The 23,415-nt window shown below is 41.5% G+C and overlaps 1 protein-coding gene across 7 annotated transcripts in view; it reads left to right on the top strand.

The window, feature by feature from the left end:
* The window catches only part of LOC146498920 (uncharacterized), a 99,881-nt gene that overhangs the window by 69,458 nt on the left and 7,008 nt on the right, over positions 1-23,415 (top strand). For 2 of the 7 annotated variants that reach the window (XM_085136787.1, XM_085136792.1), the window contains 2 exons: positions 11,387-11,459; positions 18,304-18,437. In XM_085136787.1, coding sequence (XP_084992913.1) covers positions 11,387-11,405 — 19 coding nt within the window. In that variant the 3' untranslated portion in view covers positions 11,406-11,459; positions 18,304-18,437. Of the gene's footprint in view, positions 1-11,386; positions 11,460-17,150; positions 17,282-18,303; positions 18,438-23,232; positions 23,274-23,415 lie in introns of those variants that run through there. The other 5 variants (XM_085136788.1, XM_085136789.1, XM_085136791.1 and 2 more) reach the window with 5 other exon arrangements.

Genomic DNA, 23,415 nt, shown 5'->3' with positions numbered 1-23,415 from the left:
AAGCGAGGAGTCAGTTCACACGCCGATCAAGTGACTGCCGGGAACAAGCGAGCCATTTGAATCAGGTGGCTATCTCCCTATCTGAGAGATCAGAGCCCTGTCACCCCCCCCCCCCCCCAACACACACACACACACACACACACACACACACACACACACATACACACAACCTGCCTCCTCCCTGTGCTCTCGTCATTGTGTGTTGCACAGTAAAGGGACACACACGCACACACACATGCACACAAATGAAATGACATGTCCCTCCCTGCTGGCTGTAAGGGCAGGCAGAGTGGCTGGATGAGATTTCACTGTCTCACGTTAGAAGAGGAGAGGAGGCAAGAGGAGAGAAAAGGAAAGGAGGAAAGTGGAAAGGAGAGGCGGTGAAAGGAAAGGAGAGAGAAAGAGAGAGGGACCCCCCCCACCCCCGAAAAAAAAAAAATATATATAACATCCAGAAATCTTTCCTGTTACCGGCTTTGTTGTCTCTCAGAGTCCCTGCAAGGAGAAAGTGGTTGAAATCATATTTCTGTTAAACTCGTGGCACAAAAAAATCACTACAAATCAAAGAGACCTTATGTTTACACTGTAAACTTGTTCAGTCTTTAAAATGTGAAGTAAAAAAGCGGATTAAAAAAAATGAACGGCAACACTGAAAATATTGTAAAGACATTTACAATATTTTGAATCCAGTAATGACTCCAGATATTGTCTTTATAGGGAAATAAAATAAAACATGAGAAGATGAACTAACAATTAATTTTCAAAAGGGCTGGCAGTCGATTTCCATCAGCAAATCACTAAATTTGTTCCTTCAGGGCAAAATTCATTAACAGCCAGTACCCTCTTTGCACTGACCATATAACCCTGAGAAGCCAGAGGATGCTCTGCAGCTACACTGCTTGTCACAATAAATACCTGTGAAAAATGGATCCGACACACACACACACCCACACACACCCACACACACACACACACACACACACACACACACACTGCATTCACACACGTTCTCTTTTAGTGCTGCGTCTCAACAACGGCCCCCAGGGGAGTCGATGATGTGCGACAGCTGCTCCCTGTTCATATTGATTAAATGACAGCCGGGATCATTTACCGATTTACAGACTGACGGAGCTCAAACGTACAGCGCCGCCCCGAGGGAGCGTTTCGGACTGTTAGCCCAGACAGCCTGCGGTTTATGTTCACAGCCGCTGCTTTAATGTGAACATCATCCTCTACCCCACTGTGTCCCACAGGACACACTTAAAAGATTATGCTGTTCATTTTCGATGTTGAGATCATCACTACAGTGACTTCTAAACAAGCGCAGATTAAGTCATGATGACACGGTGGCATTGCAATGTAGTGATAATGTAGTGATGTTTGTTTCACAGTCAAAATTTCAATTTCCTATCAAAAGGACTTTTAGGATTCCACAATCACTGTACGCATGAGAGGCATGACAGGAAGGGAGGAGGATAGCTGGAATTTAGGACAGCAAAAGAAAGGATGGGACAAGACTGGGATGGACTTGGCAGGACAAGGAAGGACAAGACAGGTCAGCCTGGGCAATGTGTAGCAGCTATATTTAATGTGATAGGATAAAAAAGATGCAAAATAAATCAGGGGAATACAAGAAGAGACATGAGTGGCTATAAAAAGTGAGGACAGGGCAAGAGAGAAGAAACCAGACAGCAGGATGGAGAAGCAGGGCCGGCTGTCCCATTACTGAGAGTTTTGAGTGTCTTTGTAGACTGTGTCGCCCTGGGAAAGAGCCAGGTGAAGCTGTTGAGCACAGATTAAGGCAAAGATGGATCAATCGCCTTAATATTAGGGCGCGTGAGTGACAGCAAGCCCGGGGACACAAACACCCAGACTATTGATTTTCATCTCTCCTGAATTGCTTTTCTCAAGGCATACGCATGCCGTCAAACATTTACAGTTGCACACACATAAAATCGTGACAGGCCTCATTGCTTTGCCTCTGTCTGTCATTCTTTCACTATTACTGTCTAAATCAGACACAGTCCAGTTACCAGGACTTTTGTTTGAGACTCGATGGGCAGGAACCCTCTGGCTGTGCTTCTTAATGAGCTTATAAGATATTTAAACAGTAGGAGGGAGGTGACTTTAAGGAAGCCATTAGCAATAAATTGTTGCCTACTAAGATGGTTAAAGCATGTGAAGAAGCGTAGCCTGAAAAAGTTCAAATGTGCCGATCAATGCGCGTATTAGAAATTGCAAAGTAACGGCAAATTATCCAATAACAGTAAAAAAGCAGAAGGAGGTGCTAATCCATACATCGTTTTCAGCAGTCCAGTCTTCAGTGCTCCCAAACAAAGAAGCGTGGAAGAGTCTCGAATAGTTAAAAGTATTATGCATTCATATAAAGGCTACTATTTCAACTTTCTTCCATTTACTTTAGTATGCCCGATTGCTTGAAATACTACAATATCTATCAGCCTTGGATGTGGTTGCTATGGAGAAGAAGCCATTCAGAGGCACAAATTAGAGCTGTGGCAAATTTAACACTGCATTATTATTATCATTATTATTTTTAATTAACCTGCTTATTTCCAACTTTTGGATCATCAACAAAAACTGGCATAGATGCTTTCCTTTAAAAAAACAAACAGTGTGGCTCAGGTGGGAGAGCGAGTTGTCTGGTCGGTGGATCGATGCCCGACTCCTCATAATCTCCTTCAGCCCGTGTGCCAAAGTGTCTTCGGGAAAGCTGAGTTGTTCCTGATGCAACTGCGTGAATGTTTGCGCGATTGGGTGATTGCACGAGTGACTGAGACCTGCAGAAGAAAGCGCCTTGAGCACTCAACTGAGTAGAAAGGCAGCATGTAAGTGCCAGTCCATTTACAGTCACAGTCCTCAGATGAAGGAGGTCGTGGTTGTTGCGTGGATGGGTAGTAAATTAAAAGAAATGTTGATTACACGATGTAGTGGCTATAAATTAAGTGCACTATCTGCACTGAAATTAGTCACAAGAAGAGTAAGAAAGAGCTTTTATTTTTTCCCCGGTTGTTATTGGTCGCTTTCCCCCGTTAGCTGGGATAGATGCTCGAACAACTCTGTAACTGTGGACTGGACTAGGAAAGTGTCAAAGTGTCGACCGGTAGAGAGAAACCTGCCCACTTATTGTCATGATACATTTTTTTTTAAACCAAAACCTCTCCCCAACTGTATTAAGTGTTTTAACCTTGATTACAAAGGTTACTGCCTCTAATTAAGCAATCATTTAACAACCGTGATCCACAATCTGCAGCTGGACTGATTTAAACCTTTTGCTGTAGCCTATCAGGCTCTGTGATTGGATTTATCTCAGCACAATGCTTCCTGAAAGTTACTCTTCCAGGTTTTGTTTACACAAACGTGTGCCTTTGACAAACCCGTTCATCTTTTGTTCTGACAATTCAATCAGTCGCTTTTTTTTCTCCCCAAGCTCTGGGAGCACTCCAACTGCCTAACGCTATCCAATGAAAACCAACAGGACTTTTCCTTCCAGATCCCCGCACAAGCCACCCGGAATTATTTCTTCCATTTAAAGAGGGAAAAAAAAGTGCAAAATGTGCATTTACTAAAAGTTGAATGTACACAAAGGTGAAGGAAATGTGAAACAAGCAAATAAATATATAAAAAAAGCTCCAATGTGGCAGTGGATGGGAGGGAAGTCTGCATTGGGAGCAGTGGCCTAATAAGGCTAAATACCAGACTGTGAATAATCTCCCAGTAAACTGTCTACTCATGAAAAACACAGAGATGCAACAGCAGCAACTCTCGCTTTCTGCCTGGCTGTCCTCCCTGCCTCCCTCTTTGCCTCCCCCCACCCCCCCACCAGTATCTTTCTCTCTGTCCACACCGCTCTCTCTCTCTCTCTCTGTCGCTCTTCTCTTTCTTTACCTCCCTCGCTCCTGCTCTCCTTCCTCCCACCTCTTCCTCGCTCCTCGTCTCGTCTCGGTAAGTAGGATAAGGCTTGGAGAGCTCTGTCGTCGTGGTAACTGCCAGAAGTATTCAGTTTGAAGTTTGAGGAGGTCAGTTTGCGGGTCAGACTAACCCCCCTCCCCAACCACACACACACCGACACACACAGAGCCAGAGACAGAGTAGGGGTGTTGAGGGGACCCCTGTATGGGCCTGGGCCCTCATACATGAGGGGATCCGGAGGGGGAATTGATGTATTTGGAGGGGCAAGGGCCACTGCAAAGCTCTGCTACTAAAACAGTTGTGGTGTCAGAACTTTTAGAGATTTCTCGGATCGAAATTAAGCTGATTATGAGTGATATCGGACATTGTTGTGCTGGGATTTTCTGCAGCTCACTGACTTCAATCACTTTCAGTCCTTTAGTATGATGATCAGCAAACCCACACCTCGATGCTGATTTATGCTAATGGGTGTTTCAAAGCTTTTACGTCTGAAAAGTGGAAGAAATCGAAGGGAGTAAACATAGAGAAAGTGTCTGCTTTCATCTCTTATCCTTCTCTTTTTTATGAAGGAAATTTTACCTGACAGCGGATTTTGATGTCCTAACTTGTTGAAAAGTACCAACATTGTAATGACAGGAAAAATAAAAGTGCATCTAAAGCTGTTAAAGCTCAGGTCTTCCCCGTCCACGTATCAGAGGAGCTGGTACAGTACTAGCAGCATACAGACACCACCCCCAAAAAACAAAACCATTAATTCTGGCCCACCGAGGCTCAACGGTCACCAAAGCCTTGTCAATGAAACTTTGTTGTCCCGTTGACTGTAAGCCAAAGTCTTCCCGTGCACACTAACAGCTCTGGCAGTGTGTCCACTCACACCTTAAACAATCTGGCTATTGGGCAAGAGTTTCAGCCCATCAGTCTCAGACAAATGCTTGCCCTCCGAGCAGGCGCAGAAGCCCTCGACTGCTTCCACACTGCCGCTGCAGGTTCGGACTCCTCATAAAAAACTATTGTAAAACACAAGTGAGTGAACAGGTTGTAAAGCTGAATCGGTATTAGTTAAACAACCGCTACTGGAACCTGCGCTGTGCGCGATAAACTGATTTATTCTCTTGTGGCACAACAGTCATCTGTAAAAACAAGAGATGAGTCAGGTTAACTGAGCAGATGACGAGTAAAGTTTCCATGAATAGTGCTTCTTTCTTGTCTCAACTTCCTCCGTCTCTTAGTTTTACTTTCTTTTTTTTTCTTTCCCCTCTCTTTCTCTTTCCCTATCCTGGGTGGTTTCTGATGTAAATGTTTTTAGTCAGTTGGCGGCTGAGGCTCAGCAGGTGGTCCACCAAATCCACCGTAACCCCCGGTAACCCCTGTCCAGCCAATCCAAATGCTGCCTTGCCCGCCACTGCGCTTAGTTAGCCCTGACAGGACCTTCTGTGTGTGTGCGTGGGTGAGAGAAAGAGAAGCAGCACTCAAAGGACGGGCTGTGTGCTCGGAGTGGTCATTAAAAGTTTATTACAAGGTTTTCACATGTTGTGAAATTTGGTTTAAGGCAGATGAAGGCAGATGTGCGCACTGCGTGAGTGTCTGCTGTTTGTTAGATTATCTGTGTCTCACATCCATCCATCCTTTTTTGACTGAAACAAAAAAGTTACCCTTTAATTGTTCTGATGTGATTAATACAGCATTTCTGAAATATTTTGAAGAAAAACAGGTTAACCTGGAAGTGAATTCTCTATATGTGCATTTTCTTTTGTAAAAGAAAACAGATAGACATTACTAACTAATATGTATGAAGGAAAAGTGTGCCTTGAGTAAATTTTTACCAACTAATATTTGATCATATTCAAATTTGGGACATTTTAAACTCTTAAATCTGTAAAGTCTTCAAAAACTGTCAGCTTTAAAATTATGACATGTTTTTTTGGTGTAAAGTAGATTCTTTTTTTCCCAAAATCATAAAAAAAACTATGATTTTGTTTATCAGATTTTACAAAATAAAAAAAATTGAAGTAGACTTTTTAACCCTCATGTAGAAAACCTTGAATCATGAGACTAAACAACTTTTGGAAAGGGACAACTAAAAATTAAACTTTTTGTATGAAATAAAACAGCCCATTCATCATTCAAGGTTCTTTGAAATGAGTGCAATTAATAAGATTTAGCTCATTAATAAGACTGTTTTTCCACCAGTTTAAATAAACCCAGAGTAAACTGCTTCTTTGTGAGCGAGAAATCTAAAGTGCAGCATTAAATGAGTCAAATCAAGTGAGTCTGTAGAAATGGACAGCTAGACAGATCGATATAGATAGAGAAGTTGATTTTAAACTTTTAAAAGAATAAAGTAAACATATATGGACATTCAACAAAACAAACTTGTCAGTATATTAATCATCTGCATGTAAGTTTTATCCTCATAAAGAACAAAGAAAAAGACAGCTATCATTTGATTATCTTTAAAGATTAAAGATGTGACAGCAGCAACAAAATATCTTGTGAGCTTACGTCAAAGGCTAGTCGTTTTCAGAAATGCAGTGATTTTTAATTTTATTGGAAAATATTTCCTAAAGCAGCTGAAGCTCAGGTGTAACTGTAGACTGCATCTATATCGTATAACACACATATGTTACTGTAATCAACACCAGGCAGGAAGACGTTTATCTCTTCAGAACCATGTATTGTTTTGCAGATTAAAAAATGCTCCTGTGTTCTATTCAATTTTTTATTCAGTATTCCTTACATACGTTTATGGGGACATAATATAATTTATTTATAAAAGAAGAGTGTCTTGTAGCAGTGTGTCGGTGTAGTGCTTATCACATTTACCCAACAAATTAAACATCACCAGTTTTCCTGAAGGAAACACAAACCCAGGCTCAGGGAACATAGAAATACATGCCGCTGAGCAAGGATTTTATTATTAACCTCAAGAGAGTAATTAGGTGAGCGAGGACATTCAGGTTCCCAGAAGTATTGTCTAAAATCAAAGTAAAGTCAACAACACTAAAAGGAACTGAACCGTGTTGCCTTGATAGTTTGAGTCCTCTTCACTTTTTCTTTTCCACAGTGCCTTATGAACAGCAGCACATTAAAACTCAGTAAAACTATGACTTCAGCGCTAATCAGATTCCCCGTGCGTCACATGTAGAGAATGGCAACCCAGGTTTCAACCCATCTACTCACTTTGAGTTTCTTTTACAAATACATTTCACCCACTGTTCATCAGAGGACAGAGCGCAGAGCCTTCCTCTGATATATTCAGAATTCACCTAAACACTTCAGGACATTGTGTTTCACCTGTAAGCCAGCATCTCCGCAAAAAGCTCACCCTGCCAAATGAATGTTTGATAAATCTTTTATGAGTTAGTCTTTCACTTCTCCGGTAGTACAAATGCACCATTGGCATCATTGTGCTCACATTTTTTCCGTTACCATGATAACCCTTTACCTCCTCAGTGATATGTGGATGGAGATCACTTGAAGAAGGCAGTTTTCAAAAATGTTTGTGTGTGTGTGTGTGTCTGTGTGTCTGTGTGTGTGTGTGTGTGTGTGTGTGTGTGTGTGTGTGAGTGTGTGTGTGTGTGTGTGAGAGAGAGAGAGAGAGGCAGTGGATTGATGGATAGTATAAACGTCTGTGCTATCATCAGCTTTGATTGGCTTTGAGTGGCTCTGAGTGCTGGGTCCATCCCAATCGCTTTCTGGGGTTCTTAGGAGCAGTGTGTGCATGTGTGTGTGTGCTTGATGTTCATGCTTTTTTTTCTCGTTGTATTTCTCTGTGTAGATATTAAGCCCTTGTATGACCTGCAAAGTACAAAACCACACGAGGGCATCAAGCAGGATGAGTGGTTTTTAGAGACTGCTATTCAAACAGAGGATGTAGGGTGAAACTGCGTCAGCAGACAGCTGCTACCCTGAAGTGTCCCTTGAGCAAGACACTGTATCCCTATCCAAGAATGAAATGGAAAACAAATTCACAATGGGATCTTTCGGAATCATAGCTCCAGTTCTCTTTTGTTTTCTTAAATATGTTCATATCAACACATTGAATGCATTAAAATGTAACATTTCTTCCCATTTGAGAAGAACTCATCCTGCTGCAGCTTCAGACTCTCAGCTGAAATCTCAAGGCATCCTGTTTGGTATCATCATTTATCACCTTGGAACTTTTTTCCCCTGGTAAACACTTTTTTCTGGCACGTTGACGCTGGCCTCGTTTCTCTCTATGGAACAAATAAAAGCAACCAATAAACTATTTAGCGATATATTTAAAAAAAAAATGGAGTACCAATTTCCTCTAGGCTGAGGGGGAAGTGTTGTCACCCTCATTACCCGACGCCTCCCGCCCTCCTGCTAGCTGCATACATACCAAAGACAGCACTAGAGGGAAGAGAAAGGCTCTCAGTTAATATTTAACCAGGCTATGTAAAGACGCAGTCAGATAGTTGAGCTTAGAAGCAAATAGACTCGTGTGTGGCACAGCAGCCTAATGGCTGACATAGATGGAAATACTGCAGCTGAGAGGAAACAGTGAAATACTCAGTATGTAGGAAAACATGTAAATACCATGGATATCATAATATCCTTGTGCGTGCATGTTTTAATGTTGTCTTGGAGGAATCTGAAAAAGTCAGTGTGGAAAACTTTAAGGAATTATTGAAATTTATCTTTAACTGGTGACTGAATGTCAGTTTGGTGATCATTCGTTCGAAAACAAGCTGTCATTGCTTTATAAAAATCTACAGGTCGACGACAGCGTCAAATATCTGCTAAAAAGCTCACGGTATGATGGCATAACCGCATCATGGATGTCTGGATGTGTGTCAAAAAGAGAGCGCATTTTTTTTCTTTTTTTTTTTTGGCTAAGTTGGCATTACTTGTACCATGTGTCCGCATGTGTGAGAATGTGTGTTTGTATTTGTGTTTTGTATAGAAAGTGCTGCGTGCAGTAGAACAGGGATTTGGTGCCATCAGCACAGTGATGTCAGCACACAGAGACAGACAAAGCCAGAATCCAAACCCTCTCCCAACTACCCACAATCCCGCTGGAAACTGTGGGGGGCCCAGCTCTGGGGGCCCATTGCAATTACACACACACACACATACTTACACGGACGTGCGTTAATGTGCGCATCCACACACAGATACCCAGAAATGAACACGTATGCATTTGTGCTCACAGGTCAATAGATGCATACATACCTGCATACGTGACAAACTTACATGTCCACTCAGTGTATATTAGTAGAAGTATCTCACAGGGACGGGGCCCATGACTGTAGAACTACACTGCAAAAACTGGTGGTCGTGATTTTTTTAAGCTAATTTTCACCAATTCAAATGTGATTAAACTAAAACCAACTGCACACCTTCTTTTATAGCATGCTCCTGTAACTCCCTTTTAAGGAAGTTACCCTATGACTTTTTAGGAAATGACAGCTTACACCAGCTTTGTGATAAAATTCAATTCAGTTTTATCTATATAGCAAACCCCAATCAAACGACCCGCTACGAGCAAGCACTTGGCGACAGTGGGAAGGAATATCGAGGGGTGCAAGAATTCTTTACTTCACTTTCCAAAAATACCACCGCTGATTGGTGGTAGCCACACTGCATTATGTGAGCGTCTGTATTAACTCTGTAACGGCACTGAGCGAGCAGTCAAATCAGAAACACACCTCTGTTTGCTTTGGTCTGGCCCTGTGCCACGCTGTACCAGCCTCAGTCATATGCCTTGCAAATGGGGAATGACATTACTGTTTTTGTGGTGTAATTTACATTAATGTTCTGTCACTGTGCTGATGCAGGTGTTAATAATGATGCAATAACAAGTTTAGATAGCAAAATGTGTGACTGATGAAAGACTAAGAGATGCTGCAAACAGCTATAAATGATTGACAGCTTAAATTCAAGCTAAAGGTATTTTGTTTAGCTAGCAGCAAAGTAAATCTTACGGTTTTCCAGCCTGTCCTCTTTCATTTTCCATTGCTCTACCTGTCCAGTCATACGAGCGCATGAGAGCACTTAGTGAGAGCACTTAAAGAGGGGATTACACACAGATTACCATTTATCCACAGCACATTTTTATGCACTTGGAAATTTTTTTAATTAGTTTTTCATCTGTGCATCACATATCCCGTCTTGTATAGTTTTGATTTATTATTATTATTGTTATTTTAAATGTTCAATGATATCTTTCTGCCTGTTTGTGGTGGCTCAATATGGTTGTAAAACTAAACATGTCAATCCCATTTTAATTCCATATGATCGATGTCTGGATAAAAAGGATTCTGTCTTCTTTGTGAGAAAAAAAAGCAGAAAATCGCCATGTATATTCACAAATGTATCGCCTTAAAAACGTGGTCAAACACAGTGTCAAGAGACAGCCTTGAATCCCAAATCAAAATGAAACTGTAAGACTTTCTGTTTTAGCGCTGCTCTGTCCTTGTCGAGCTGTTACGCAACAATTAGCAACTGTTGCTGTTTATCTCGCCTCTTTAAATGCCCCTCTGTCCCAAACAGTAGGAGCCAGACTGGGCCTGGTAGTATGTGTGTGTGTTCATGTTTGCGCATGTTTGAGGCTTATTTTGGGCAGTGAAATCGGCGTAACTCGCCGTACTGAACCCAAACAGTTCTTCATTATGCTGCGAGGAAGAGTCCGCTCGTACTGCCCCCTATTCAGCCAAGACAGGGTCTGAAAGGGGAGCACTATGTACGTGTTTATGTACGTGCTTTTTGTTTGCACGGGTGTGCTTGTGTGTGCGTGTGTACAGTTGTATAGAGCGACTGCAGGGAGCCATATAAAGATATGTGTTGAGCGATTTCTGTCTGAGTTGTGCCCTCATCCCGCCTCCTCCTCACGCTGTCTGTCTGTGAGTGTGTGTTGTAGTGGAGTGACAACAATAGTTTCCTCTGACCCGCATAATGAGGGAGTTCCTCATATTCAGACAGCTGGGAGTGGATCTGCTGTGACGTTAGTTTTAGGCAAAGTTTGTAGTCGTTTTAACCAAAGTCACCTTTAACTTTCTGAATCTAAACTTTAGTGCACAGAGGGGGGGAGTCAGCAAGTTACTAGCCCCCGAACACTACTCGTTGCCTGGTAACACAGCCTTGCATCAGGAAACACTGGGAACTATTGTGGGTGTACAAGGATTCACTGTGAACTCTGACCTTATAGTCTCAGCAGCTTTTCACCAAGCCAGAGTGTTTTCATAAATCTGCCTTCTATGAATTCACCTACATCTGCTCTGCTAAACACACAGAATGAATGATTTCATCGTGTTTCTGTACTCTGCTGATCGTCCATTAAATATATCTGAGCATCTGTATGTGGCAGTCTTCCTTCTGGGTCTGCTCCTAAACAGATCTCCAAGTGAATACTGTAAACAAGGCAGAATACATGCTGATTTCCCTTAAAAACAACACTCCATTTCCCCCCCCCCCCCCCCCCTTCTTCTTCTAGTGATGTAACGAGAGAGTGAAGACGCGAGTGAGAGAGCGGGACAATGGGAAACGGGATGGCAAAATGACAAATGGTAAGTTTAGGGAACACACCTAAATACACACTCTCAAACACGTACATGCACTCATGCACACAAACACACACAGAGTCCCATAGAAAAAGACAGCAATGCCTTGGAGGGTGCCAGTCATGCCCAGCTTCCGCTGCGCTCCAAATTGAGCGTGGCACAGAGTGTATGAAGTCAGCCGTCTGGAAGAGAGCCAAGCATTGTTCCTGCAAGCAGCTGGATGGTAATTACTAGAGAAGGAGAGAGTGAGTGTGAGAGAGAGAGAAGCTTTGCATCCTCACTGCTGTTGACAGATTTATATAGTAAAAGTTGCACACAAACACGCTTGAGAGTACATTGCCGGGCATTGATTTTTATTTATTAACAACCTAAAATCAGTCACATAAAAATTGTGTTCAATATAGTGGGCAGAAAGCCCCCCACCCCCGAACCCAACTGCTCATTTGAAGTGAAAAGAAAATGAACCAAGATCCCTCAAATAGCTTTTACTTGTTTCAGGCAGCAAATAATTTTAGTAGCAAACGTTATGATGTGGAACGCCGATATCTCTATAAAAAGTGAGCAACTCCATCTGCGCGAGGAGTGGCTAAAAGCTACTGAAAATAATTTGAGAAAATACACTTGTATCGGTACTCAGAGCAATAGCACATTCTTGTTTTGTGTGTCCAGATTTATTAAATGGCATTAAAATAGTGTCCCAAATAGCACTTGCATGAGTGGCTAGTTTTACGAGTGATTTACAAAGGTTTTACTGTTTTCTAAACACAGGCGCAGTTTGTTCTTTTTCATATCAAGCGTAAAAAATAAGACATGCTGTTTTCCTAGCATTAAATATTGGTGCGGTCAGCAGTAAACTGCATGTCAGTGTTAGTAAATTACTTCCAGAAATACTTCCAGGAACTTCCAGAAATATACATGCAACATGCTCAGTCGCAAACATCTCTGAGTTCCCAACTCTTACACACAGTCTTGTCACTGCAGTTTCTTTGTCAGTACCAACGGTACTTTGTCTTTAACACTGAAACCTGGCCCTTAATGATTTGCGGAGTACCTTTCAAAGGCTGCCAGTTTGGGGGGTAGATCTGGGGAAAGGCTAGCTAATGGTAGCACTAGCTTGGTTAGCTTGCTAATTTTGACTAGCCTTAAAGAAATATGCTTAAGCAGAGAAACTGAACAGCTCTACTAGTGAAACAACACATGCCTGTTACTCAAAGTTGCCAGACCTCTACTATTGCCTTTAGCAGTTCCAAGCATGTTTGTTGTGCACATTTATCTGATATATATTTTTTTAAAGCTTCAGATATAACCTACATACAGTGAAGCATCTCATGCTGTAAGAACATTAGAAGAGTAGTAGGGCAGTTAGTCAGAGAGGAGGCCGGGCTGGAGGAATGTGTCAACTTACTGTCAACTATGTGCTGCTTTGTCATGAGACCGCAGAGCACTGGAAACACGTAAAGTTGCCTTTTTCACACCTTCGACTTCTCCCGCCCTCTTCCTCCTCCTCCACCATCACCCCCACCCCCCCCCTCTTCCCTCCCCACGCACACAGTGGCAGCAGTAGCCAGGCCAGTGCTAGTGCAGCTGTGACCAGAACAATAGCATTCCTCAGGTTTTAAACGCCTGGCACTTAGATTCCTAACAGTCAAATTCCTAGCAGGGAGAAGCTGGGGGTTGCTATAGGACGCCGAGAGCTGTAAGAAGCCTTGCAAGGAGACGTACGCTGTAAAGCACTGTGTGATATGGGGTTTTTATGAGAGGGATGGGTTTGGGGTGGGGGGACATCTCTGTCTTCTCACCTTGTGTGTGCCCCCCCCCCCCCCCCCCCCCCCCCCGGATATGTGACACTTTCAACACTCTAGTTTTAGCAGTTTAGGTTGAGAGGCGTCCCGCTGCTTTGCCAGGGCGTCATGTGTTGATAGAGGCACCTGTTAAGTCAACACGTTCACCGGCTTGTTTTTGGCACATGCGGCGCTGAAAACCACACAGATGTGTTGAGAGTGACACATTAGTTTTAAGAGTGTTAAATTAGGTGTTAACAAAGGACACAAACACACGCCGGTTGTTTTTCCTCCCTAATTTTGTTCACATTTTCATACAGAAAACATTTTAGAAGCTTAGATCCAAGTGTTGTTCTAAAGTTAAAGAATAAACAGTGATGCCAAGGTGCTTGTACTTTCTACCGTTTTCATTAACAATGTGCCCTAAAATATATATCTAATTTAAACATGTTTATTTTTTTTTTTTATGTTAGAGAAAACGTTAAGCCCAACATCACGTGTGCCTCTACTCTGATGGTTTTAGTTCAGCACAGCACTGAGCTGCCCCGGCTATCGGCCCAATCTGAAATAACCCCCCAAAATAACGACTCTCTCATTAACCACGCCTGTTTCACAATTTAAATATAAATGAATCCAATTTACAAACCCTTGGCTGCGATGAAGGAGACTCATTTAGAGCCAATCTAAAATTAATGAGGGCATCTGGAGAGAGAGAGAGTGGAGAAGGGGCCCAGTGTGGCTTAACAGATACTGGAGTTAACAAGCTACTGTACTTTAAACACTGGAAAATCCCCATTAATTTTAAAGTTAACACAGCACTGTAGCGTGAATGGTGGAGAAGAGCTTTAATGTTACTTCAAGCACATTGCGGTGACATTTTCAGACTGACTCTTGGCCTCTCGCTGTCTTAACCTCCTTTATGTTGTCATACATCAGCGTTTGTCGGTCTCTCCGTAGTCGTGCAGTATTAAATTTTCTAGACGTTTTTTAATATAATGGTCGTGAAAGTGTTCCTGTGTGTACGTGCATTGAACTCTGACACTTCCATCCTGTCGGATTTACAATGAAAAACCAAAGCCCTGAATAGAATAACTCACAGGAATTGAAGGAGGTAATTCTCCTCATGATAGTAGTTTAGTAGTTTACTTAGTTAGTTTACTTAGTTTAGTAAAACTTTGAAACATCTGTATTATTATTGTTTTTTTTTTGTTTTGTTTTTTTTACTTTGGTCTCCTGGCTACTTAATGGCACAACAGGTTTGGCAATAAATCTACCCAGGTCGTGGATTTTAGTCCATTAAAACAGCACAGTTCTCGCGCCATTTGCAACGTTCCTTTCCCCTCAGCAGCCGATGGAGTGGCCCCAGCAGATGCCAGCCAGCTCCCAGCCAGCTCCCACAGTGACTGTTTGGTTTTGCAGGTTTAATTCCCGATGGGTTCGGGTCTAGAGTGATTAGGCTGAGCCCTAAAGGCCAGCAGGCTTGTCAGGTGTCTCCACACATTAACGTTGTTCTGCTCACACCCTGAGCTGACAGCACAGCGAGGCAGAGGAGGGGCGGAGAGAAACGCTGATCCGGTGCAGTGGATGGGACAGAAGGATGGAGAGAAAGGGACAGACTGTATTGTTGGGATTGGATTGTTAGAACTTTTTTAAAAAAAATTAAAAAGAAGTTTTATTTTCATAATTTCCATGATTGGGTGGAACTTTCCTGACATTTAGGAAGTGACTTTAGCAGATAATCAGTTATGTTAAAGGAGAAAATGACGATTGAAGGCTGGGAGCTCATTCATAGTAAGATAAACAATTTCTGGGTCACTTTAAAAGCATCAGTGCCTTGAATTGTTACTATTAAAACTACACCATCATCTATAAAGTGAATTTTTTAGTTTAAATTGATAAAGACTCAATTTAACCTGACTCCCAGGGGCATGTGTTGAAGAGTTGTTCATACAGATATGAATATTTCTGTCGCTGCGTGTAAAGAAACACTTTTTCCCCCCTGACTTTTAGTTTCATTTTTCTTTTTGCCAGTGAAGGCAACATACTGGTGGGTGCTACCTCAACATTTTCTTTAACCTTTGACCTTAAAACCAGCTGAGTGACAACATTGCTCACTGTTCCCTGCTGGATTCAAATAAACTTGCATTGTGTCTGTGCACAAACAACTTCCTGCATGCAGACGTGCAGCTTGTTAAAAAAAAGAAAAAAACTCTTCCTGCTTCTGACCTCCAACCCCATCCTACTCCACCCACCTCCACCGCTTATACAGCATGGGAGGGGGTGAAGGTGGCGGTGGATGGGGAGGTGGCATTAGACATAAGGTTTTGAAGTAGGGGGGAAACTTGTGTCCTCGTCTTAAGGAGTGGAGGAGGTGGACAGGGTGGCGGGAAGAGGTTGGATGAGGAGACCTGCTGAGAGGGCAGCTTATATGCGCTCCACCTTCTTCCTGCCATAACGCTCCCTCCATTTTTTTTCACTGCCTCCTCTAACCCCCCCCCCCACTCCTCCCTCCCCCCGCCTTTAGCTTCAGGGTAAAGTACATTACATGCTTGCTAATCAAACCTCCATTACAAGTTTGGAGGGAGTGGAGCAAGAATCTTCTTCTTCTTTCCCCTTTCTGCTCACTTCAGTAAACCACCTTCATCTTCACTCGCAAAGCTCTTCTTCACTTGTATGTTATGTAAGTGTCCTTGAAGTATACCAGTGATGTGCTAGCATTTAAACAAGATACAATTTATTTTCTGGATATTTATTTGAGGAAAAAAAAAATACAAGAAGCCAAAATCATCTTCTCTGACTACACGTTGATCACAAGTAGCATGGCAAGCATTCCCTGTAGCGCCAGTTACAGGTGAGGACGAAGAGCACAAACAAGCTCACTAGCATAGACAGGCAGTTGGTCACAACAATATTACAAAGCAGTAGAAAAGTAATTAAGATCAGAACTCCCAAGTTTTTATTTGAGTTTACGATTTCATTTGGGGGTTTTCTCACATTCTGACAGTGCTGAAATAAAGATGCCAAAAATTGAATGGTACTTTAACAGGGTTAAAAGCCCACCAAGCAATGCCGTATACCTTATATTGGCAGTAAATAAATATATCAACAAACATATTTAGAATATTGGTAAAATAATGCAGGTAATTTATAAATCTGACATACAATGAATTCTGATGCATTGTTTGTTTCTTCTTCACTCACCTCTATGCACTCTCTATATGTTCATACACGACTCTGCATTAAATCATTTATTATTATTACTCTTCACTGTCTTCACACCCAGCGGTTTATCCATGTAAAAAGGGAGTTTTTCCTTCCCACTGTCACCAAGTGCTTGCTCATAGACGCTCATTTTAAATATTGGGGTTTTCGCTCTATTAATGTGGCATCTTTACCTTACATGCACTATGAGGTGTAATGATGTAATTTGGTTTAATATAACTTTAACTTTTTTCCACACTGCACACCTCCATAGTTTAGGATGCGCATGTCAGGTATATGTTCATTATAATAGTTATTATTATTATTATTATTATTATTATTATTATTATTATTATTATTATTATGGGATGTTCAGTTGAAGAAGTTTAATACTTTGCACGTTTATTTAAAAATTAACTCTCTATTACTTTTTCAATCAGGTCATGTCTTATTTTGGTTAGAATTTGATTGTACAAATCAGGTGAAAGCAATTTTCGACATAAAATCATTAACAGTTTTATGCTGACTACTTTGTGCTGTTTAGAAGAATCTTGCCCATGCTTACTATGTAACAGAATGACTGCCTTTGTTTCTAATCTCATCTCATTTCAGTTACAATTAAGCTAAACTAACAGAAGCTTTGATGGAGTAGTGCTCTGATTTGAATAAGCTGCAAAAGCCTGCTCAGAGCTCTGTGGTCTGCTTAACCATACAGGGGATCAGAGGATGAGGTCTGCACAATACCACAGTGACACATACTGGATCTACTGTACACAATATCTGGACTTACATATCAAAACCGATACACGGGAATACAAAAGAAATAGCAGAGACAGTCTTAAAGAGGTAATTATGCATGTGCTGAACCAAAGCTCAATTACCATTTTTAAGAGCATGAGCTCTCCTGACATAAATAGGCGGCTTTTGAAATATAATGCCTCGTCTTTGTTGCGCTCTGTAAACATAGGGGCAGTCATATGAGTCCACTATATTATCAGCTATTGTTATGCATAAGCTCCGTGTTGGTAGTGCTATTGACCTTATTTAAAAGACAGAAATCTATAAACACAAAGTCATTTATGAAAAAGTAAACTACAAACTCAAAGTCTGACTGAAGTGTAGATGCTCTGCGAATATTTTCATTTGCATATCCGTCTCCCCGAGTGACTGGAAAATGCATTTTGAAGGCGATTCAAGGTGCAACATACAACTTTATTATTTGGCAACCCCCCAAAAATGTTTCAGTATTATTTAATGCTAAAAATAATTTAGCCTTCTCCTCTCCACTGCCTCTTCTGTTGGTAATTGGATTTAGTGAACACCTGTATGAGTGTAGATTGTTCAGAGGATTATGGTCAGGGAAACCTTGAGTCACAACTAATTACCATCTTTTTCTTGCTCTTACTCTTTATTCTCTCACCCACCCACACACACACACCCACCCACCCACCCACCCACCCACACACACACACACACACACACACACACACACACACACACACACACACACACATATATATATTAATACACTCACTGTGTACTTGATTTTTTTTTCTGTAAACGAAACTCAGTTGATGTAATTGCTATTTTAAGGCTTTAGTTAAACCTTTATAGCGGTAGTTTATGAGGCGTGTTGTTATTTTATGATTCTGGTTTCCCTTTACTCTGTCCTGGGTTTACATGACAGATCGTCATGTTAAAGCAATCCAAAAAAAAAAAGAAGATTGGCCTGAACTTGTTTTTTGTTTTGAGGAATGTAAATTATTGCTGCTCTGCAATTTTTGTTAATCTCAATGTTTTGGCTTCTGCGGTGTTTATGGAAGAGCACTTATTTTCCTGTACTAAACATTGCCCGTGTTTCTCTTTAGAGCTAAGTTGTTGGTCCGCTGTTCCTGCAGAGCCACCCGTGGTGTTGGGGGTCTCACAACATTTCCTCTGTGTGTCCTCTTGAGCTGAGATTGCTGCTTTGAGCCAGCAAGGAAACCAATCGAAATTTTTCCAGGTGAGAACAAGACATTCATGCTGTTGATTCTCTGTTGAAACATGTGCAATGTCATTGAGGTAACAGTAAGCACCTTTAGCTCTGAGATTAGTTTTCTGCAAAAAATTATTGCACAAGGTGAAAATGTCAGTTTTGTACCCCGACTGAGGCATTTTTTTTATTGGACTCTTGTGGGAAATGTTACTTTATTTATATATTAATCTGTGTTCACAAAATGTGGGTTGTGTCCGAACCTAGTAATATACTGCGGTTCAGCTCCAGGCGATATGTCAAAGACGTGTATTTTTGTGTCTATACTCAAAAAATGTTTCATTCGCTTCACTAGAATTAGATGAGTATTCAGTGCTTCTCTCAAAGGCTCCTCGGCTGCAAAGGAAGTCTACTGTGGTTTCAGAACCACTGCAGAGGAGGTTAAGGTGGATGGAGGGTTTCATCAGCCTCAAAGACATGAACCAATAGTTCTGAGTTAAATGCAACTGGAATATAGAAAAATCAAAGTTTTTTTTTAATTCCAATAATTAATCACCAATGAAAGTATGTTTGGTATAAACATACTTTCATATACATGTCAAGTACATTTTATTTGTCCAGATTCAATGACGTTGTGATGTACCAAAATTTCATGGAAAATTTACAGACTATATAATAATAGAGCGAAAACCTCAAAAATCAGACGGCCCCATACCCAGGAACTGGAATTTGTTCACTTGGCAACAGTGGGAAGGAAACACTGTAACACTCACAGTCTTGGACATCTAACGATGATTTAAACAAGGGTTTTTCCTCTAACCTAACAAAAATTCTAACAGTTTATTGTTGCCTGTTTCCTGCTGCCAGTATGCTCCTATGCTCCGTTTAGTTGGAGAACTTGTTGAGTGCCATTGGACACAGGACAGAAGTCTCCCCTCTCAAGACGCTTCTCAAGCTCTTTAGACCTGTCTTTGAAAGTGGGAACGGAAACAAGCACACAGCCTAATTATGTGGCGTAACGTGAATTTAGGTCAGTAAGTAGACGAAGCTGATGACCTAGAGCTAAACTGTCGGACAGCAGAGGAGGACTGAGGACGGGCCAGGGGTGTGTGATAAGTCAGGGGAAGCAAGAAATGAGCTAAAGGAAGAGAGAGTGACATATATAGGGAGGATATTCTCTGTCCCACAATGAAATTTAAGACAGCCATGTAGCTCTTGACTGAACAGAGACAGAGTCTGTGTGTGTGTGCGTGTGTGTGTGTGTGTTTGGGTGTGGGTGTGTGTGTGTATACATGAGCAATGAACAGGCTATGCTTGTCCTCAAGGCAAAGAGGTCCAGCGGCTTAAGCTTCATCGGGCATCAAGACAGAGAGACACACTTCATGTGAACAGGTGACATTTCATGAACAGTGAAGACTTGAAGGAGGGAGAAAGTAGATGGGAAGGAGGTGAGGCGGTGGAGCAGCGGGGAGGGAACATGAGGGTAGAGAGGCATCCAGCAGGTGACGGGGAGGAGCACTAAAGGGCAGCGGACAGTTCACTCAGTCCAGCTTACTGATGTGTTTAAGTAACACTGAAAGTGAAAGATAATCTAAAAAAATAACTCTTCAATTTTCTTTACTTTGCGTTACTGCACTGAACTTTCATTAATCTCTGTAAAGACAACCCGCCAAACAAACAGGGCTGTGTAAACTGAGATTGTTTTCTTGGACTTTGCACTGATACTGAACCCAGTAGGCTACTTGTCAGCGAGGGCAACATTTTCCTCTTAACTTAACTCAATGTCCAAAAGAGAAAATTTGTCTCGAGGCAAGTGAAGCACACAAAGACATAAATTATGAAAAGAAAGACAAAAAAAAAAAAAAAAGAAACAAACAAACTGATTGTCACAAAGAACAATTGGAAATTCAGTTTTGTCTTTTTAAAAGAGAGAAGTAGTCATCATCAGTTGACTCATGCTAAACACGTGAACGTGAGACAAAAGAAAGTGTCGTTGTTGATGTTGTGAAGAAAAGCTCAAACTCTGAAGAGGACGCCTTAAATCATTCACAAATAAAATGACTAATTATTGGTCTGCACACTATTCCAACCCCCAGGTTTTTTTCTTTACTATTACAATACGCTACTTAATAAATCCTGCTGAAATCATACAGCCAGGACTTTGACAGTATAGATGACTGTATCCCCAGATGACAGTGACATTACGGCAATATTTGTTCACAGAATGTTCACCAGCTATTAAACAAGTCATGATAGTTAAACTGTTAAAGCATAACAACTATAGCCTGGTTTTAAAAAAAAAAATTCTCTTACAACATCCTGCCTACTGTATTGTAAGTGCTCGTGTTTGGAAAAAGAAGGGAAAAAAGACCTGAAAAGCAGTGAGAAGTTTCACTTAAAACTTTTACTCTTTCAGCCTTGTGTTAGGGTGGAAGAGTCCCGCTTTTGTTGTCGCTAAATTCAGTTGAAAAGACTTTGTGATTTGCACAGAGAATCCGTTCCTGTCGCAAAATCGCTTCATTCCAGCTCCGAAAATAATGACGCTAATCATCGCAGCAAATATCTGTGACCGTGAGGACTTTAGAACAAAGCGCTGTTGTTTTTCTGCTCCGCTGCTGCATCACTTTCTGATGTAGCCACTGAAGCAGGTGCAGTTTTATTTTAAAATTGTGGCCGGTCCAAGGGTTGGTGAGATGAGGATAGGGGGAGGAAGTGAGTGATGGACAGCTAGAGGGGGGTGAGGTGGTGGTGGTGGAGGGGGCGATGGAGGGCAGCAGAAACTTCCCATGCTGGCCTCCCAGTGTGGCTACGTAATGAGGGCAAGGGACACACACACACGCACGCACACTCGCAGACACACACTCGAGGCTGAGCATGGCCCCACGGCTGATTAGCGGCACACAAAGGCCCCAAACAGAAGTAGCAGAGAAAACACAATGGGAGCAGGGCCTCAAGGCGTGGTTTACTTCTGCCCCGAGGGAGGGGGCGAGAGAGGTAGAAAGAGAGAGAGAGAGGAGAAGAGAGAGAGACATGGTCCCACTGTGCTGGATAGGCAACAAGAGGCAGGGAGGAGGGGGTTCAGTGGGGTTAGAAAAGTGACAGAAGCAGAGAGGAGTTTTGTTTTTGTCCTGATAAAGACATGACGAATTTTTGCTGAGTTCTGTTCAGTGACTTCGGCATCAGGTGACTTAAAAAACATGAATCCTGCGATAGTGAGTTAGCAAATATTAACGCACGGGTGGGGAAGGCTGATTAGTGCAGTTCACAGGGAGAAAGAGTGCGCATGCCTCAATATTTTCCCCACTCCAATTAAATCATTTCTGGCCAGTACTTTTTTTTTTCCAAGTTGCAATTTACACAACTTACAAAAGTATGATTTACACTAGAAAATCAATTTTACTGCTTTAAATGCTAAGCAAGGGCCACAATTTGAGCTTTAAAGCTATCAGACAAAAAAAACACCAAGACAAAAAAAAGTTCAAAAGTTGTGTGTTATTAGATCCTAAATATAATTCCTTTAAGACTGCACGCTAACATATATTTGAGTAATTTTATTACTCACTGTGACTGTGAGGTGGGTCAAATCAAAATCAAATCAAAATTTATTTATATAGCACATATTAAAACAACAGTGTTGACCATAGTGCTTCACAGTCAGTAAAAGCATGAGACTGTTAAAACAAACAATAAAAGAGGACAACAAACAATAGGTAACAACACAACATGCTAGACCAGCCAACTAGACAGAATCAAAAACCAAAGTAAAAAAATAAGTTTTAAGACGTTTAAGACTGGATAGACTCGGCAGTACGAATATGAACAGGTCGTGCTAGTCTTTTAGTGCTTCTTTCTCGCCTTTTACTAACTTGCAACACATTCCTGCTTCTGTCCTTCCCAGAAGAAAGTTAGAAGAAAACTGTCACGTTAGACCATCCAAACTTTCCTGCTTAACTCTTTTGTCTGCCTACTTTCACTCCTACACGGGCCCACTCCCACCTCTGCAGGTCGTGCCCACTGCCTCCTCTTTCTCTCTGTCTGTCAATGCACGCACGCACCGCACACACATGGACACACCTGCAGTCTGTATAACTCCATAAACTAGTTAAGATAAGTAATTGGTGTGTTTGTCATAAATTCACAGTAAAGGCTGTGAGTATAATAAACTCTGCTCTCACTGGACGTTCTTGATCATTATTTTTTCATTCATTTATTCACAACTGCCCCCATTACTGATTCACAAACCCTTCCGCGATATACTTCAGTTAACTTCATTTAAACATTCATCCATCCATTTTCTAAACTGTTACACCCACATAACACTTGACATTAAACATCCCTAGTATGTTTCGAAGGTTATTTTATGCTTTTATGTTAAGTACTTTTTTCTATTTAATGGCAGTGTGTTTTTAGTTGAGTAACATTTCAGTTATGTAACAGTAATTCTGCTTTAGTAGCAATTTCATTACACTTTCCACCATTATTAATAGAGACTTCCCCTCAGAAAAAGGCTCTGTCGCTGTCATTTATGGTTGATGTTATTAAATCCTACACTGCAAAAAATATGCATAAAAACATGGAAAATGTCCTTGTAAATTTCTGATAGTACGTTAGCGTTTTTTTAAATGGAGGTTTCTGTAAATGGTAAATTTGTTGTGTTTATAAATTTATTTATGTATTTATTTTATTGTATGTTCACTTCAAACCAAAGTCTTTTCCTTACATTAACCAAGAAGTGCTGCTCGCTAAACCTAACCAAATGATGAATGACAATAAAAGTTACTGGGGAGTAAAAGTTCATTCATTTTCTTCTGTTTGCCCTCATCAGGGTGTTTTGGGGGTGCTGGAGTCTATCCCCGCTGCCATAGGGTGATAGGCAGGGTACACCCTGGACAGATCACCAGTCTGTCGTTAGGCTAATGTCTAGAGCCGGGACCCCATTCACTCTCATATTCACACCTATAGCCAGTTTAGAATCACCAGTTAACCTCACCCCATATATGTCATTGGG

This window comes from Neolamprologus multifasciatus, chromosome 17, assembly GCF_963576455.1.
Source record: "Neolamprologus multifasciatus chromosome 17, fNeoMul1.2, whole genome shotgun sequence".
NCBI classification, from domain to species: domain Eukaryota; kingdom Metazoa; phylum Chordata; class Actinopteri; order Cichliformes; family Cichlidae; genus Neolamprologus; species Neolamprologus multifasciatus.
This window is presented reverse-complemented; position numbering and strand designations above follow the sequence as displayed.